The sequence below is a fragment of the Ipomoea nil genome, unplaced genomic scaffold (assembly GCF_001879475.1).
Source record: "Ipomoea nil cultivar Tokyo-kokei standard unplaced genomic scaffold, Asagao_1.1 scaffold0143, whole genome shotgun sequence".
Taxonomy (NCBI): domain Eukaryota; kingdom Viridiplantae; phylum Streptophyta; class Magnoliopsida; order Solanales; family Convolvulaceae; genus Ipomoea; species Ipomoea nil.
The window spans coordinates 1,795,865-1,813,654 of NW_017616571.1; the positions used below are offsets into that span (position 1 = coordinate 1,795,865).

A 17,790-nucleotide genomic window follows, 5' to 3' on the forward strand; every position below is an offset into this window, starting at 1 on the left:
TTTAAATTGGATCGATAATAATAATTATCATGAATCCTGGCTAACTGATACCAGATGAGAATATAATTGTGTTGTATTCCGTCATAATGTCTAAAGTACAGAGAGCGAATATATAGATACTAGATAGAATTCTAGTCTAACACGAATCATATAGTCCTGGTCTAATATGGATAACATAGTCTTAGTCTAATATGGATAGCATAGTCCTAATAACAAAAATAGTAGAGGTTAGGTATGAAGAAAATATAGGATAATGAAGAAAAAATAATTTATTAAATTTAGGCATAAGGTTTATAAAGTTTAAATAGAGATAAAAATAGAATTTAAATAAAGAGAGAAAACATTCAGAGTTGGTTGAAAGAAAATTTTGAAATCTTGGGGTTGATGGCTGGATTTCAACTATTTATATTTGAGAAGGAAAAGTCTACACAAGTCTTAAAATTAAAAAGTTTACAAAAGTTTATAACTTTTTGAATACCGCATGACTTTTAAAGACTCTTTAAAAGTCTTAGTCGAATACCACCGAACTTTTAATGACTCTTTTAAAATCTTGATTGAATACCGCCTGACTTTTAAAGACTCCCTAAAAGTTTGAATGGAATACCTCCAAACTTTTAAAGTTAATAAAAGCCTCATGATTGAATACACTCTTAATTTTCCTCCCGCCAGCGATGCAAAAAGCAGAGTTAATTCCAGCAATGGTCCTCCGATTATTGCGATTTTCCAAAATTGGTCATCGACTTTTAATTTGGACGAAAAAGACACTTGACTTTCAAATTTGTTCCAACATTAGTCCTTCTGTTATCCATCCGTCAGTGAGGCGTTAGTGTAGGGGGTATTATGGTCTTTTCCTTAACTTGCTTTCTTCTTCCCCATATCCGTCAGTATGGATCCCACAGATGTTGATGGAGAATTGGTAGTAGCATCAATTTCAAGTGAATGCCCTATAGAGAGTGATGATCTGACTGACTCACGTCAACGTAGTCCTCTGGCATCTGATTATGAAATTGGAGGCAAAAATGCGTTGCGTAGCCCATCTAGTGTGATTCCTAAGGACCAGTATCCTGTTGGACAAATAAGCAGAAGAGAGGCAACATGATTGGTTAATCATTCCACCAGTAGATGTGTCAAATCTTCATCTCTTAGTAGAGGAAGCCCTGAGTATTCTCCAGCCCATAGTCCTAGAATGAGAAGTCCTGGAAGTAGCTCCAGACTTGCTGGCCTGATGATGGGAAACAACAAAGTCATCCCTTGCCCATTCCTCCTGTTAGAATGTCAAATTCATTACCATGGCGTTAGAGCTGAGGGAACTCTCCTTGTTTCGACGGTGAACCGGCGAGGACGGCCTATATGCAAATTCAAACGCTACGGTATTATCAACTCCTCTGCCCACACCGACATTTGCAACTTTGTGGTCATTCCTCACTTCCCTTCGATTTCCATTGCTGGGCTCGCTTCTGAATTTACTCAGTTCAGCCTCAGATTGCAATCCCCCGCCGCTGCCCTCGATCTCGTTCTTATCCTCAAAGCCATAGACTCCACTCTCCGCTGCCCGTCGAACTCCGCCTATGCCCCCGATCTCGTTCTTATCCTCGGAGCCATAGACTCCACTCTCCGCCGCCGTCAAACTTCGCCTCCGCCCTCGATCTCGTTCTTATCATTAGAGCCATAGACTCCACTCTTCGCTGCCGTCGAAATTCGCCTCTGCCCTCGATCTCGTTCATATCCTCAAAGCCATAAACTCCACTCTCTGCCGTCGTTGAACTCCGCCTCCTCCGTAGCCCTTGAAACTCTGGATAACATGGGGAAGAAGAAAGTTAAGGAAAAGACCCTAATACCCCCTACACTAACGCCTCATTGACGGATGGATAACGAAAGGACTAATATTGCAACAAATTTGAAAGTCAAGTATCTTTTTCGTCCAAATTAAAAGTCAAAGATCAATTTTGGAAAATTGCAATAGTCGGAGGACTATTGCTGGAATTAACTGCAAAAAACAGAAGTAGAGGATTAGAAGCCTAAGAAATAGAATCCTAATAGGATTGAGACAACGGCGGTGTGTTTTACTTGATATATCTGTATCACACCTAATAAGTCTATATAACATCAAAATCGTCGAGCCAAAATCTGAAATAATCTCCATTCTTCTCCCAAATTTGCAGAAGATCAAATTTCAAAAGACAGATGAGTAACCCTTCAACTTCTCCTTCTATTTCCATAACCTCTCTTCCACGAGAGATTCTTCTCAAAATTCTCACTGGTCTTCCGGCCAAATCCACAGTGCGATTCAGATGCACCTCCAAATTCTTTTATTCCTTCATACCGGAGCCAAGATTCGCGTTCAGAACCCTCGTCGCTCTCCCATCCAGAACACACCGCGATTTAAATTTATACTCCGTGAATTACCGTGAACAAAGCCATGGGAACCTCCAAGCCGACACTGCCCAGCGTTTGGATGTAGAAGCAGATTTAGTATCTTCCGCCGATGGCAAGATGTGTCTCTGCCACGAATCGCTATTTGGAGACGAAGGAGACGAAGCCGTCGACCTTAGTACCGGACGATGTATTTGTCTGCCGAGCATTGCTTATCCGGCCGGCCGTACGCAGCAGTCTTTCAGCTCCCTTGCCTACTCTTGTTCGTCCTTGGGGTTTGACTCGGTTTCGGAAAGGTACAAGGTTTTCAAGTCGGTGGTGTACTATGAAGATGATCATGATGTTTCCTCGGAGGGGTTGAAGCTGCTGTGGGTTTTAACTGTGGGAGTGGATAAGTCATGGAGACAGATAGAGTGCACCATCACTGGATACACCCGCGATGCCGTTTGCATTCATGGGATTATCTATTTGATTCCTGAAGTATTGGCGATGAGGTCGAGTATTGAACCAAAGATAGTTGCAATAGATATTGCAACGGAGAGTTTTATCACATCTATACCATTCCCTTTTGAGTATTACTTCCTGCAGCAGCTTGGTCAGGGTGAGCTGACATGGATGAAGTTAAGTGGTCGTCTAGCTTTCATTATCATTCTTGGCCAACAAAATGCCTCCCAAATGCTCAGAACCAGAACCTGGCGAGACACTACCTGGCCCAAAAGGGTAGATATATGGAGGTGGGAGAGGTCAATGGAGTGGGAGAAACAGACAATCCTTCTTCCATTGGAGGAGAGGAAGATGATTAGAGAAGCTACATCCATGAGTTTTACTGCGAATAGTATTGGGGAGATTCTGTTATTGATTCAAAGTGAGAGGATGATGTCTCCTTTGGTTTTAATTTATTCATTTGAAAGAGAGGTTTGGAGAAAGTTTAAGATACATGGACTTAATGATTATGCACATGATGCTATACATTGGAGATGCTTTCTACATGTTATCGAAGATCAAGTAGATTTTTTGGAATGAATTAGAAGAAGTAGTTAATCTTCAATGAATTTTACCAAAGAGAAAGCATAATTTTTGGAATGAATTAGAAGAGAGAGTTAAGCTTCCATGTATGTTACCAAAGAGAGAGTATATCATTAATTATGAGAAAGTATATTATTCTTATTTCTGAATGAATTAGAATATATATGTACATTTATGATTATGTAAGTTGTTTTGATAATTTGAAGGATAAATGTCATCTTTTATTACTTTAAAAAAAAATGAATTTACTTGTTATATTATTGTTTTGTTGTGTTAGTTAATTTCCTTGTCAAATGAAAAGTTGTGAATCTAACCACTAATGAATCATTGTGCACTTAATTTTTATTTATTTATTTCATGTTCATATAAGTCTGATGAATGCAAAATGAATTTTCAAAATTACAACCACCATAAGTGCAAGGAAATTTTTAAGTGCTAGGAGTATGCCTCCTTCAATTTTACGTGGGTGTATTCAATTATGACTTTCATAGAGTTTTAAAGACTTTTATAAATTTTAAAAGTTTGGAGGTATTCAATTCAAACTTTTAGAGAGTCTTTAAAAGTCCGGTGGTATTCAATCAAGATTTTTAAAGAGTCTTTAAAAGTCGTGTGGTATTTGATTAAGACTTTTAAAGAGTCTTTAAAAGTCATGTGGTATTCAAAAAGTTATGAACTTTTGTAGACTTTTTAATTTTAAGACTTTTGTACACTTTTCCTTCTCAAATATAAATAGTTTGAAATCCAGCCATCAACCCCGAAATTTCAAAATTTTCTTTCTAACAACTTTGACAGGGTATTTGGTTGGGAAGAAGGAATTAGGTAGGAAAAGAATTGTAATTCGGTGGGAAAAGAATAAGGTAGGAATAATGTAGGAATTCAAATTACATTGTTTGGTAGGAAATAATAGAACTATTGGGGATGAGAAGGAAAAAGTGGTATAAAGACTAAAATGTCCTTGTGTAATAATAATAATAATAAGGAATAAGGGTCAAATAGGCCATTGAACTGCACACAATAATGCAATTAGGCCATTGAACCTTAAAAAACAACAATTAAGCCACTAAACTAACAAATTTCATTCAATTAGTCTAATTTACAGGTTTTGTAGGTTAGTAACAAGTCACCCAAAAAATTTAAAATATTTTTTAAAAAATTATTATTTTAAAATAATAAATTTAAAATAAATAAATAAAAATAAATAAAATAAAAAAACAAAAAAAAAAAAAAACACGTTCCTTCGCTCTGCCGGAGACGAAGAAAGTTTCTTCGCCTTCTTCGTCTCCATGGCCGGAGACGAAGAAACTCTTCGCCTCCATGGCCGGAGATGGAGAGTCTCTTCGTCTCCGGCCATGGAGACAAAGATTCTCTTCGTCTCTGGTCGGGGACGAAGAGTTTCTTCGTCTCCGGCCAAGGAGACGAAGAGTTTCTTCGTCTCTGGCCAAGGAGACGAAGAAACTCGGTTAAACTTTATATATATATATATATATATATATATATATAATTTTTAATTTTAAATTATTATTTTTAAATTATAATTAAAAAAATATGTTTTAAAATTTGGGTGACTTGTTACTAACTTGCAAAACCTGTAAATTGGCTTAATTGTATGAAAATGGTTAGTTTAGGGACCCAATTGTTGTTTTTGTAGGTTCAGTGGCTTAATTTCATTATTCTGGGCAGTTCGATGGCCTATTTGACCCTTATTCCTAATAATAACAATCAACCAGGGTATTTTTGTCATTTCTTACACTTTCTCCTTTCTCAAAACCATTGAATTGCAATTCATGTGGTTACCCCATGAATTGCAATTCAACAAAATGAGGGAATTGCAATTCAATGGAATTGCAATTCCCTCCAACCAAACACTGTAATTGAAGCCTTCATTGAATTGCAATTCAATTACAACTAAATTACATCCAACCAAACACTGTAAAGAGTCTTTAAAAGTCGTGTGGTATTCAATTAAGACTTTTAAAGAGTCTTTAAAAGTCATGTGGTATTCAAAAAGTTAAGACTTTTAAAGAGTCTTTAAAAGTTATGTGGTATTCAAAAAGTTATGAACTTTTGTCGACTTTTTAATTTTAAGACTTTTGTAGACTTTTCCTTTTCAAATATAAATAGTTGAAGTCCAGCCATCAACCCCAAGATTTCAAAATTTTCTTTCTAACAACTTTGAATGTTTTTTCTCTATTTAAACTCTATTTTTCTCCCTATTTAAACTTTATAAACCTATCTAGATTCAATAAAATTATTTTTTTCTTCATTTTTTTTGAAAACCAATCGGCAGATTGTATTAATGAATCAAAGTTGTAATAGAGTCAAGAGGGATAGAATCCCAATACATAGAATGATCTTGAATAAAAGTTAATGAAGCTAAAGTATGAGCATGTAAATTAACCTGTCTAGGGACATAATTTAATGAAACATGACTAAATAAAGACATAATTGTTCTACATTAGTCAACCATGACCGCAACATACGAGTGGATCGGTGTGTTTTGGTGCTGCATAGTACTCCGTAAAACCATGCAATCCATGAGAAGGCATACTGATGTGATATTCCTTTCTATTAGCCAGTGCCTCCGCTATTAGTGGTGAGAAACAAAATGGCGATTTGCCATTTTTTGCCGCTATGAAGGATCCCTCGGGTGATATTAAAACAATACCATACGTGGCCTCCCCGGTGCCTTGTCGAAAACCCGCGTCCACATAGCACCTTAGGTTGCCATGCAACTCCGTTCCAGTCGGTGGCATCGGCTCCGGCAGTGGTTGGCGGTGATGTGCACTGCCGTAAGCCTGCATGGACGCAGTCGCTCCTCTCGCAACGTCGACCGGCCGCATCATGGCCCCCTTCCACACGACTGCGTTGCGGCTTCTCCAAATATAGTATAGGACGGCCACCAAGAGTCGGCTTTGCTCTTCCGTTAAGAACGCCAAAGCCCCATTAGCCATGTTGAAAAGGAATATGTAACAATATTTGTGATAGGCAATTGTGTTATATTCCAAACAAGTGTAGAATATTCACAGAACACTAAAGCATGCAACACATATTCATGATCTAAAGCACACATTGGGCATACTGGATCCACTTCCACCCTCTTTATAATCAGATTAATGGTAGTGGGTAGAATATCACATATGGCTCTCCATAAAAACGTCTTCCACTTGGTTGGGACCTTTAATTTCCACATCGAAACCCATTTATCAAATGCACCTGGGTTATTCTCAAAATCTCCAACAATACGCCTATAAGCGTTTTTTACTGTATATGTCCCTTTTGTGTCTCCCATCCAATACCATGAGTCATCGTAGTCAGGGCTAACAGGGATCATAACTATCCGGTTCACATCCTGGGGATAAAAAGATCAGATAGAATATGTGGATCCCATGTGTTTGTTTGTGGATCATTAACCTGCTACTCGTGCCTCTCTTAATTCTTCTGGCATATCCGTTTGTATTAAGGGGCTAGGATTATCCGGCAGCCAAGGGTGACCCCATATTAGAGTTGTCTGTCCATTTCCAATTCTACGTCGCACCCCAGCTGTCACTATTGCGTGTGCCGCCATTATATTCCTCCAACAGAAACTTGGGCAATTCCCAATAGTACCATCAACAAAACTAGTTATGGGGTAATAACTAGGGGTGACCACGGTTCCGATTCCGGTTCGGAACCGCCGGTTCCGGTTCCATGGATGGCGAAACCGGAACCGGAACCTTATAATAAGGTTCCGGTTCTAACCGGAATTTTTTTAAAAAAAAATTAAAAAAACACTATAATATTAATTTTTTTTCGGTTTGGAACCGGAACCGCTGGTTCCGGTTCCAAGATTTTACAAACCTTAACCAGAACCTTATAGATTCCGGTTAAGAACCGGAACCGGAACCGTACGGACGGACGGAACCGTGGTCATCTCTAGTAATAACGAGCCTTATATATTCTTACTGCAAGTGATCCTGGGTTAGTAAGAAAACGTCATGCCTGCTTTCCGAACATGGCCAGGTTAAATGCTCTTAACTCTTTAAAACCCAAACCACCAAATTTCTTAGGGACACACAATTTATCCCAAGCCTTCCAATGTATTCCCTTTCTCTGCCACTTCCCACCAGAATTTATTCATGGTTCGCTCAATTGACTGACAAACTGTTTCAGGTAATAAAAAAACGCTCATTGAAAACGTAGGCATAGATTGAGCTACACTTTTCAACAACACTTCCTTACCAGCCTGAGATAACAACTTTTTACTCCACGATCCAATCCTTTGCCTGATTTTTTCCTCCACATAAGAAAAAACATCTCTCTTATTCCTGCCCACAAAAGATAGTAGGCCAAGATATTTCCCAAAGTTGGCCGCCTGTTCGACCTCAAGGCAACTTGCTACTTGCATTCTGTCCTCCTCATGAGTATTTCGGCTAAAACATATATTGGACATGATATAATTCACCACCTGCCCGGATAACTTCTCGTACCTTACCAAGCATTGCTTGATGACATCAGCTTCCTGGATATTTTCTTTGAAAAAAAACAGGCTGTCATCTGCAAAAAAACAGATGTGATACTGGAGGTGCTCCCCTCGCAACTCTATACCCATGTATTGATCCTGCTACCTATTCCCTTTGCAACAACATTGAAAGTGCCTCAGCACAGATAATGAATAAATAAGTGGAAAGAGGATCCCCCTGTCTGAGGCCACGGGTCGGTCTTACATGCCCCCATACTACACCATTCACCATCACAGTATAATTAACAGTCGTCACACATAGCATAATAAGCTGGATCCACTTCTCACTAAACCCCATAACAATCAACATTCTTTCCAGAAACGTCCATTCCATTCTATCATAAGCCTTTGACATGTCTAACTTTAGCGCACTCCACCCCACAACACCACACTGTCTCCTGTTTAAGTAGTGTCCCACCTCCGCTGCTACCAAGATGTTATCCGCAATTAATCTCCCAGGAATAAAAACACTCTGGGATTCCGAGATGAGATCTCCCATAAGCGTTTTCATTCTATTAGCCAACACCTTGGCCATAATTCTATAAATGACTTTACTCACAGCAATAGGCCTCAAATTAGCTACTGTTTCGGGCACCTCTTTATTAGGAATTAATATTATGTTAGTATCATTCAAACCTTCCGGGAACACACAAGAGTTCAATGAATGCGTTATAAACCGAGATACATCATCCCCAACTACTGACCAAAAATGCTGATAGAAGCCCGGATTCATTCCATCCGGGCCCGGTGCTTTATCCAGGAACATAGAAAAAAGAGCTGTTTTTACCTCGTCCGCATCAAAGGGGCGATCCAACATCAAGTTTTGCTCATTAGACACACGGGGGGAAAAATTATCAAAGAGTGGATCATCACAACTCAAATTATTAGAAGCAAAAATACCCCCAAAATAATCCAAAATAGCCGAGTGCATACTGCTGCGTTCAACCCAATCACCAACATCATTTTTAATACTAGCAATATAGTTCTTTTTCCTACGAGCAGAGGCATACCTGTGATAGAACTTAGTGTTGGCATCTGCACCATGGAGCCAGTGTTGCTTTGCTCGTTGTTTCCAAAACACATCCTCCTGGGCCTCTAGCTGCTTGAGTTGATTTTTAATCTGTTGGAATTCGGCCAGCGCGACCAGATCCCTTGTGTTTCGAAAGTTCTCCTGTCTCCGCCGCAATTGTCCAATCCGGTCACCAAACTTATGGAACTGATCCCCTCCCCATCGCATCAATTTCATGCCACAAAATTGCTTACAATGCAGCAACCCCTCCGCCCTCCCCTCCTGCCAGGCTATTTCAACCACATCCTTACAACCTTCATCCAGCAACCATGCCATCTCAAACCTGAATTTCCTCGGCCCCCTCTCCCTTTGCGTGCAAATTGCATTAATGCTAAGGAAAAGAGCCGAATGATCCGAAACTCGAGTCTGCAAATTTTCCACCCATGCGTTATCATTCATATCACCCCAACCATCCGTTATAAAGACCTTATCAAGCCTCTCCTCTATCCAATTTAGCGTTCCTTTTCCCTTATCCCATGTAAATTGACGGCCCCTCATTGGCATTTGCATCAGCCCACACCCATCAACAGCCTCCCCAAATCCGCGAAGCAGGCTATTAGGATACGGGTCCCCAATCACCACCCATGGTAGCAAGGATCTATCTCTCAAAGTACCCAGTAGGTCCAGGATTCTTCCCTTCTGTTCCGATCTGGACAACCGTAAAATCATGTCATGCGCCAAATCTTAGTTGAAAAACTGACCTCCACATCAATATGGTTCTAAGAGTAACATAACAACCTGACCGTGTTTTTTTTTTTTTTTTTTTTTTTTTTTTTTTTTTTTTTTTTTCCAGAAGAGAGCCAAGCCCCCACTTTACCCCTCATTATTAACATAAAACAAACCATCATACCCAAGCCTGACCCGGATCCGCTCTGCATGTATCCATCCCACCTTAGTCTCCATAAAAAACACAAACTCGGGCTTCTTATGGGACACAAGGTCCACAACTTCGCGAACTGTGCGTGGATTGCCCAAGTCACGACAGTTCCAGCTCAACGTACTCATGATGATGGGCGGGGCTGGGTACCAGCTCCCGCCATAGGCAAGTTTTTTGAATCATCGGTCATCGCAACATCACCACCACTCACACCATCCCCGCCACTCGTGGATTACCGTCGGCGCTTAGCCGAAGCCACCAATACCTCCTCCTCGATCAAACCAGGCCGCACCTCACCCCCTCCTACCGAACTTTCTACCACCATATCGGCCACCAATGCCTTGACTTCCATCGGACGCGGTTTTCTTCCAACCGGCACGAGCCAGCTATCCCTAACCGCTCTAGGAGCGCTCCGGGATCCACCAGCCTACATATTCGGCCCATACGGGTATCGTTCCAGTGGGATTCCTGCTTCCCTAGCTCTTATATAGAAAGTGTGCAAGTGCCCCAGACATCCACAAAAATAACAAAACTTGTGCAACCGTTCATACCGAAAATTAACCCAAGCTATCGTTTTATCCCTCTTCATCAACTTCATCCTTCTACGGAGCGGCCTATCCACCGGAATTGATACTTGAATACAATGAAAGGTTAGCCATGGAGCTCCCTCAAACCGGTCATCATGTTTAACAAAAGAGTCGAGAAAATTCCCTGCATGTTCTAGAATAGCCTGAGTTGTATACCCTTTTGGCATATCATGCAACTGTATCCACATATCAATCGTATCCAGCTTCACATCCCCCGGGTTCACACCTTCCACAACCTCTCGACATACTAGAGTGTTATTCTCAAACGCACAGGGACCACCATTCAAGACATACTCCATATCTGTTTTATGGAAGAAAATAAATAAGAATAAGCCTCTCTGAATCTCCGTAACATGCACCCCGCGTACCAATTGCCACACAGAAGCAAGCACCTGCCGCATGAAGTCTAGCTTTACCATAAACGCCCTACCACCTTCCACGTTTCCTCCCCCACCAAACTATCGTCAGCGTCCTCGTCTCCCACCGGTGTGAACGCTGCCGCCTCCTCCTCCTGCAGCGCCCAGTCCGCCCATCGGTCCGTTAACGCCGCGACCTCCGCCGCTGCCACCGTAGAGGGATCAGCCACAGTCTCGTCCGTCTGCCGTTGCATGTTGCCTACGGCCTCCCCGTCCTGTGTTCGCATATCGCCGGCCATCATCCGGAGAAAGTTACCACCGTTGTTGAAAACCTAGGAAAACCCTAGTAGGAACGCAAAAACCCTAGAGAAAATCTAGAGAGAGAATTCTTTGTCGACTGGATGAATATTGACTTTGTCTACAATGTCTTTTTTTTTCTTCATTATTCTATACTTTACTCATACATAAACTCTACTAATTTTCTCTCTCAACTTTACAATCTTCATCTAAAAATTTGAAATAATATTATTTTGACTTCATTATTGCTTGTTTATATTGATTTTTATTTTTTCTATGAATTTTTTATCCCTAACTTTCTCTAATTCTTCCTAAATACATGAACAAAGCAAATTTTTCATCATCAAATTTTAAAGACTCTCTAAAAGTTTGAATTGAATACCTCCAAACTTTTAAATTTTATAAAAGTCTTTAAAACTCTATGAAAGTCATGATTGAATACACCCCCCTTAGTATATGTTTCATAATATTCATATAAATACTTATATATTTGATTTTTATTCTTTTAAGGTTTATATTCGTAATGTATATTTTTTCTTTTTTTAACAACAGGTTAATACGAATAGCGAAGTACTGTTCGCAAAAACAATTTGGGGTTGCAAATAGTAGTACCTTGTTGTTGTTCGCAGTTTCAAATTACTATTGCAAATAATAGTACTTTGGGTGATGCCTAGCAATATATCAAGTATAATTTTTTATATATATTATTAATATTAAATTTTTATTTTTTTATTTTATGCAACTTGTAATTATATTTTTAAATATTTTATTTGATCAATTATTTTATTATAAATTTTACTGTTCAATATTGTTATGAATTTCTAATGAAATAGTTTTTTTTTTGTTGATGTTTATTAATAGTGTATATATATATATATATATATATATATATATATATATATATAAGTAATTAGCATTTTTTTTGAAGAATAAGTAATTAATATATAAGTCTCAGCATACTATGGATAAAAATAATAATGTTGAGAATGTTGATGTGGGTGAAGAACTATATAATAAGAAGAATTTTATGATATACTATAAATGTTTTGTAAGAAAATTATAAATGATAAGAATCAAAATCATTGAAAGTTTGTAAGGATGTATTCAATTTAGAATTTCAGTGACTTTTGTAGACTTTTTAAAATAAAAAGTTGATAAAAGTTTATGAATGTTTTTTATATAGACTTCTATAGAGTCTTATAAAATTTTTAAAAGTTTTGAACGACTCTATGAAAGTCAATCAAAGTTTATTAAAATCTATCATTTTAAAAGTATTTAAAACTCTACAAAAGTCATGATGGAATACACCCCCCTTAATTTATGCATGTGGAAGACTGAGTACGGATAAAGTTTAAGATATATGGACTTAATTAATAATTATGTACATGCATGGTGTTGAAATTTGAGAAGTTTTGTGCATGTTATCTAAGAGAATATATATTTTTCGAAATGAATTAGAAAATGTAGTTATTCTTCAATAAATTTACATAAAAGAAAACATACTTTTCAGAATGAATTAAAAGAGAGACTTAAGCTTGCATGCATGTAACCAAAGATATCGAAAGTATATTATTAATTATGAGAAAGTATATTATTCTGAACGAATTATAATATAGAGTTACATTTATGATTATTTAAGTTATTTTGATAATTTGAAGGATAAATGTCATCTTTTATTACTTTTTTTAAAAATGAATTTATATTATCTTAATGTTATATTATTGTTTTGTTGTGTTATTTAATTCCCTTACCAAATGAAAAGTTGTGAATATTACTGGCGGTGGAGTAAAGGAAGGAGACCAAGAGAAGACCTAAATCTGAAATGACTATATTATCCTTTACTTAACAGCCTTTTGACGGATTAACAAATGGAGGACAATATTGAGCAATAACACAAAAATCTGGGAGTAGTTTATGACACCAAAGTCGTTTAGGACAAAATTGAGAAAAATCACTATAGTCGAGGACAATTTTGGGTATTAACTCGCATTAAAATGAATGTTTTACTATTAAACAAAACTAATATTTTCACCCGTGCGTTGCACGGAATGGATTTGTTATAATATTTTAAAAATATGTAGATCAATATACAATTATATAAATTAAAACATTGAATATTATATAGTGCAATGGATGAAATTGTTTGGATCGATTATATTTTCTTATGCTATCCTTGCTTGAATTCAAGCAAATAATTGTCCAATTACCTGTGCGATGCACGGATAAATTTTTTTATTATATATTTATATAATAAAATTAAATATAAAATTATAAAAAAAAATTATAATATTGAACGTGTACATATATTTAATTATAAGATTTGTGTAAAAGTATGACTAAATTAATTGAATAATATATTACTCGTTTGTCTGCAATTATCTTAAAAAGATCCATATGTAATATGATTTATGTAATTATATTATTATTAAAATTAATATGGGAAGAAATGAAAAATAATTTAATTGTAATTATTATAAAAGGAAAGCTAACGATCAATGTTTAACTTAATTACCATAATAATTATTAGGCAATTATTATTAGTCAATTATACTAATATATGTACTGTTATACTTTTATACCTTAAATATATTCATTTTCACCATATCGCATTTAGTTTTTTCATCTAGCTCCGCCATATTTGAATGAATTAATTGTAATTATTATAAAAAATCAAACAACCCATGTTTAATTGTAATTATACTAATATTTGTGTAATTATTAGCTTAATTAACATAATAATTATTAATCAATTATACTAATATCTGTATAATGAATTTTCTTATAATTACCATAATAATTATTAGGTTATTATAGTAATATTGAGCATGGCTGGTGACACACAATTGGTACCTATTGTGTTGTCTAGTGGATCGGCTAAAAGCCATGAAGGATCATATGATGGTGTAATGACTACATGGTCTGAGGACTATGGTAGTGTTACAAATGACTTCAACCGTAATCGAAGGAAGGCTCAAGCGGAAGCTTAGCTTTCAAGAAGATTACGAGAAGAAGGAGAAATGCCACTATGAAGCGAATCGTCATCCTGGTGAAAAGGTTGAGGACAATTTCGCTATGTTTAAAACATGTGGATGGTTGGACGAGTGAGGTCACAACCGAGGTACCCTCGATGTGCGCTATGGACCACCCTTCGTGGAGTGGACGATTGGAAAATGGAACAAGGCACACGGGTTGAAGGATCACTAGGAGATAGGAATAAGGAAATGTGCTTCCAATGTAATTTTCCTATTTATTTATTTGGAATAACTGTTGTAGTATCCTTATGATACATTTTATTGTTAAATAAAATGAATTGTTCTATTTGTGGGTATTGAACTTTGTATATTTTGAAATATTCTTGTGTAATATTTTTAATATATAAAAGATTCAATATGGGTGCGTAATGCATCATGGAGCATTATGTGGAAAATGCTAAAATGGCGTAACGGCCGGAATGAAATGTAACAGGCGTGTTACATGTTGAAATCCCGCAACGAACTTCGGTTCAGGTTCTTGTAGAACGATACGGATTTCAAGCATCAATTTGTCAAAAATTGGAATAACTATATAATCGTGAGCGTCACAGCTCAAGTGTTGAATATTTTATATAATATTCTAAGAACGATTATATGAGTTTGATTCAACTAGTCGGAAATTTGGTTGATTTATTCTTGTTAATTGTGTTATAATTAACTTAATCAAAATTCCAAATTATACTAGTATGAAATGTGATTTGAGACAAATTGTTGGGACGTCAAATTAAGCTTGAGCTTAATGAGAAATGCTAATAAAACTTAGCATTGTTGAAATGCTAATTGTAGTGCTTAATAGCACTGGACGTCAAAAATGTTGAATTACCATTACGCAAGAGGCTAATTAAATTTAGCATTGCAAAAAGTGTTATGTGATTAGCACGAAAGGAGGCTTGGCTAATTGTGTAATTAGCTAATAATCCTTGTGCTAGGTAGCACTGGAATTATAAATTAAGCAACCGAATGTTGCTGTGAGTTTATAATTTAAAGTAATAGAGATTGCTTTGGAATCGGCGCGTTAGTTTGGGAGCAATGATTTGTGCTTGGAATAGCATGTTTCGTGCTTCATTACTAAGCACAGATTCGTGCTTCAATTTCGAAAGCATTGATTCGGGTATGTGGCCTTTTGGTAAAAACCGAATGGATTCGTGAGGGCTAATCTGTTAGAACCTACGAGATGTGTTAGCGTGTAACACATGTTTATTCTTTAATAGAATAAAAGGATAACCAAATTAATTGTGGATTAATGCGGTTATGAACGATCGATGTGGTGAACGTGAAACACCTTTTGGTAATTTCGGCGCAAGCGTTGGTATTGTACTCGAAAGTATGGTACGGTATTCACGTCAATCGAACGTTGTTGCCGAACATAAATATCAAGACGTTGATAAGTTCAGGTCTACCTCAAGGTATGTGGGGTGAGACGATACTTTGGACAACTAAGTACCTTTTAAATAAGGTTACCCACATGGAATTCTTACGAATTATGGATACGTAGGAAGTTTTCCTACTAATGCTTGAAATGTGGGGGTGTCTTGCCCAAGGTGTGTATTGGTTCTTAGTACACGAGTCCTAGGTCTTAGACGTACATAAGAATACGATAAACTGAATCAAGAAATTCATAGTTCTTGGAAGATGTATTTTTTGTGAAGGTTCGATAAAGGACCTAGCACGTTGAAATGAACCTTCAACGTCGCTATGGTTGAAGGGTATGAAAGAGATATTGGTGATAATGAACCAATAATCGATTTAATATCGTAAAATAATATTTATATATGCACACACGAAGTATATAAAATATTATTCGATATATATGTTCGAAATATATATATATATATATATATATATATATATATACACACACACAAATATATATATAAATCAGACCACCATGGTTATATGCATGAATATCTACAGAAAAGATATATACATATCAACCAAATGGAATTTATAATCCACAGATTATAATTCCAACCAAACTAAATCAGAAGAGGAGGATTTTGCTTAGAAGCATAATCCAAAACCGAAAGAAGGAAAAGATGGCTCGTGTATGGGTATAGGGTTTTTAGCGTGAGTCAAGAGACCACTCTTTCCTTAAAACCTTATTTGCCACCTCCCACAAGTGCTAGGAGCGTCGTGGCCTAGGTTTCCCAAGATAAAACGCGCTACGGTTCGACGTTTGAGCACCCAAACGAGCGAACCCGGCGAACTAGAGCAAAGGTATGAACACAGTTTGGCAAAGAAAGGAGTAGAAGCAAAAGTATTTTGAAGCATGAAAACAAAATTTCGTGTAGAGCTCGTGTGCTATTCTTAGTGTGTAAAGCTTCTGCCTTCTACCCCTTCTTATATAGGGGAGGAGTACTTAATAGCATTTATCATGGCCATAATTACACGTTGTGTAACATCTGAAATAGCAACCCCATTAACAGAATTAAATTCAAAATTCAAAATTGGAGTTAATGGACTGTTGGCCTTCAAGCTCACTAAGTTTCGGCCCAAGGCTCGACCTGGACCGAGCTCGTCTTGGTCTTGGCCAAACCCAAGTGGCTATTGCGTTGGAAAATATGATACCGAAAGTTGACATAACTTAGCCCCCATTAACAGAACTAAATTCAAAATTCAAAACTGGAGTTAATGGACTGTTGGCCTTTAGCGGGGCCGAAACTTTCAGCTTTGCCAAGTTTCGGCCCAAGGCCGAAACATTGCTGCATTCTGTTTCGGCCTGGCCGAAACTATCAGGTTTAGTTCGGCCTGGACCGAGCTCGTCTCGGTCTTGGCCGAACCCAAGTGGCTATTGCGTTGGAAAATATGATACCAAAAGTTGGCATAACTTAGCCCGCCCAATCTCCGGACGACATTCGTGCCCGCGCACACGAGCTCGGGCTTGTATCAAGCCTTTCCGAAGTCATCTCTAGTTGGAATTTGATTTGCAACCCCCCCCCCTCCCCGCCGCGCGCGAGAGCCTCTATGCTATACAATTCTACAAGCTCTAAAAACGCTCCAGTATAAAAGGGGGGTCAAATCCTCTTTCCAAACCAATGTGGGACAAAAGCTCACTTTTTCCCTTCATTTTTCCAACTCAATGGGTCTACTTTGAGAATCAATATCTCATTCACCCATTATCCGTTTTGAGCGTACAATATATCAATCTCTTCTTCTCACTACGAAGAACCCGAATCCACTTTGACCCGACCCAAATCAGAAGTGGACCCCACTGATAATTGTACCACAAAATAGCCACTTAAAATGCCATTTTAATGCTATTTTTCCAACAAGAGAACCCGAGCTCAAAGCTAGATGTAGCAAGAGAGCTAGGATTGAATAATCCTTTGGTCCAGATTTTCTGACGTACATGCTAGAATGTTACGCGCATATTCTAACTTGTCTACTAGAAAACAAATTAGATTTTTCTGACACGGTTGTTAGAAAACAAGCCTCGAACATATGTAAAAGTGGTGACTTCTACAGATGGACCAACCCGAGAGAGGTTACCGAGAGTGAAGTAGATTCTATCTTAGAGAATCATACTTTGATATATGTTCTCTTGTGATGAGAATAATAGAATCCATTGGAATGATACTTGCCAAAGCCGTTTAGCGAGACTTGGAAGTTCATCGAAATGGATGTCTCGCTTTCTTAGTAGACATGGAAAGACCTGGGAGTCTGTGTAATTGGTGA

General features: G+C 37.6%; 1 protein-coding gene across 1 annotated transcript; it reads left to right on the forward strand.

Annotated features, from left to right (window-relative positions):
• The first annotated feature begins 2,184 nt into the window (after positions 1-2,184).
• On the forward strand, positions 2,185-3,396 carry LOC109172332 (F-box protein At1g30790-like). The gene has a single exon (XM_019321522.1). It carries the CDS (start codon positions 2,185-2,187, stop codon positions 3,394-3,396), a length of 1,212 nt encoding a protein of 403 aa, XP_019177067.1.
• The last annotated feature ends 14,394 nt before the right edge of the window (positions 3,397-17,790 follow it).

Bases quoted from the DNA above. Each gene is read 5' to 3' on its own strand.
- LOC109172332 (XM_019321522.1), top strand. From the start codon at position 2,185: ATGAGTAACCCTTCAACTTCTCCTTCTATTTCCATAACCTCTCTTCCA.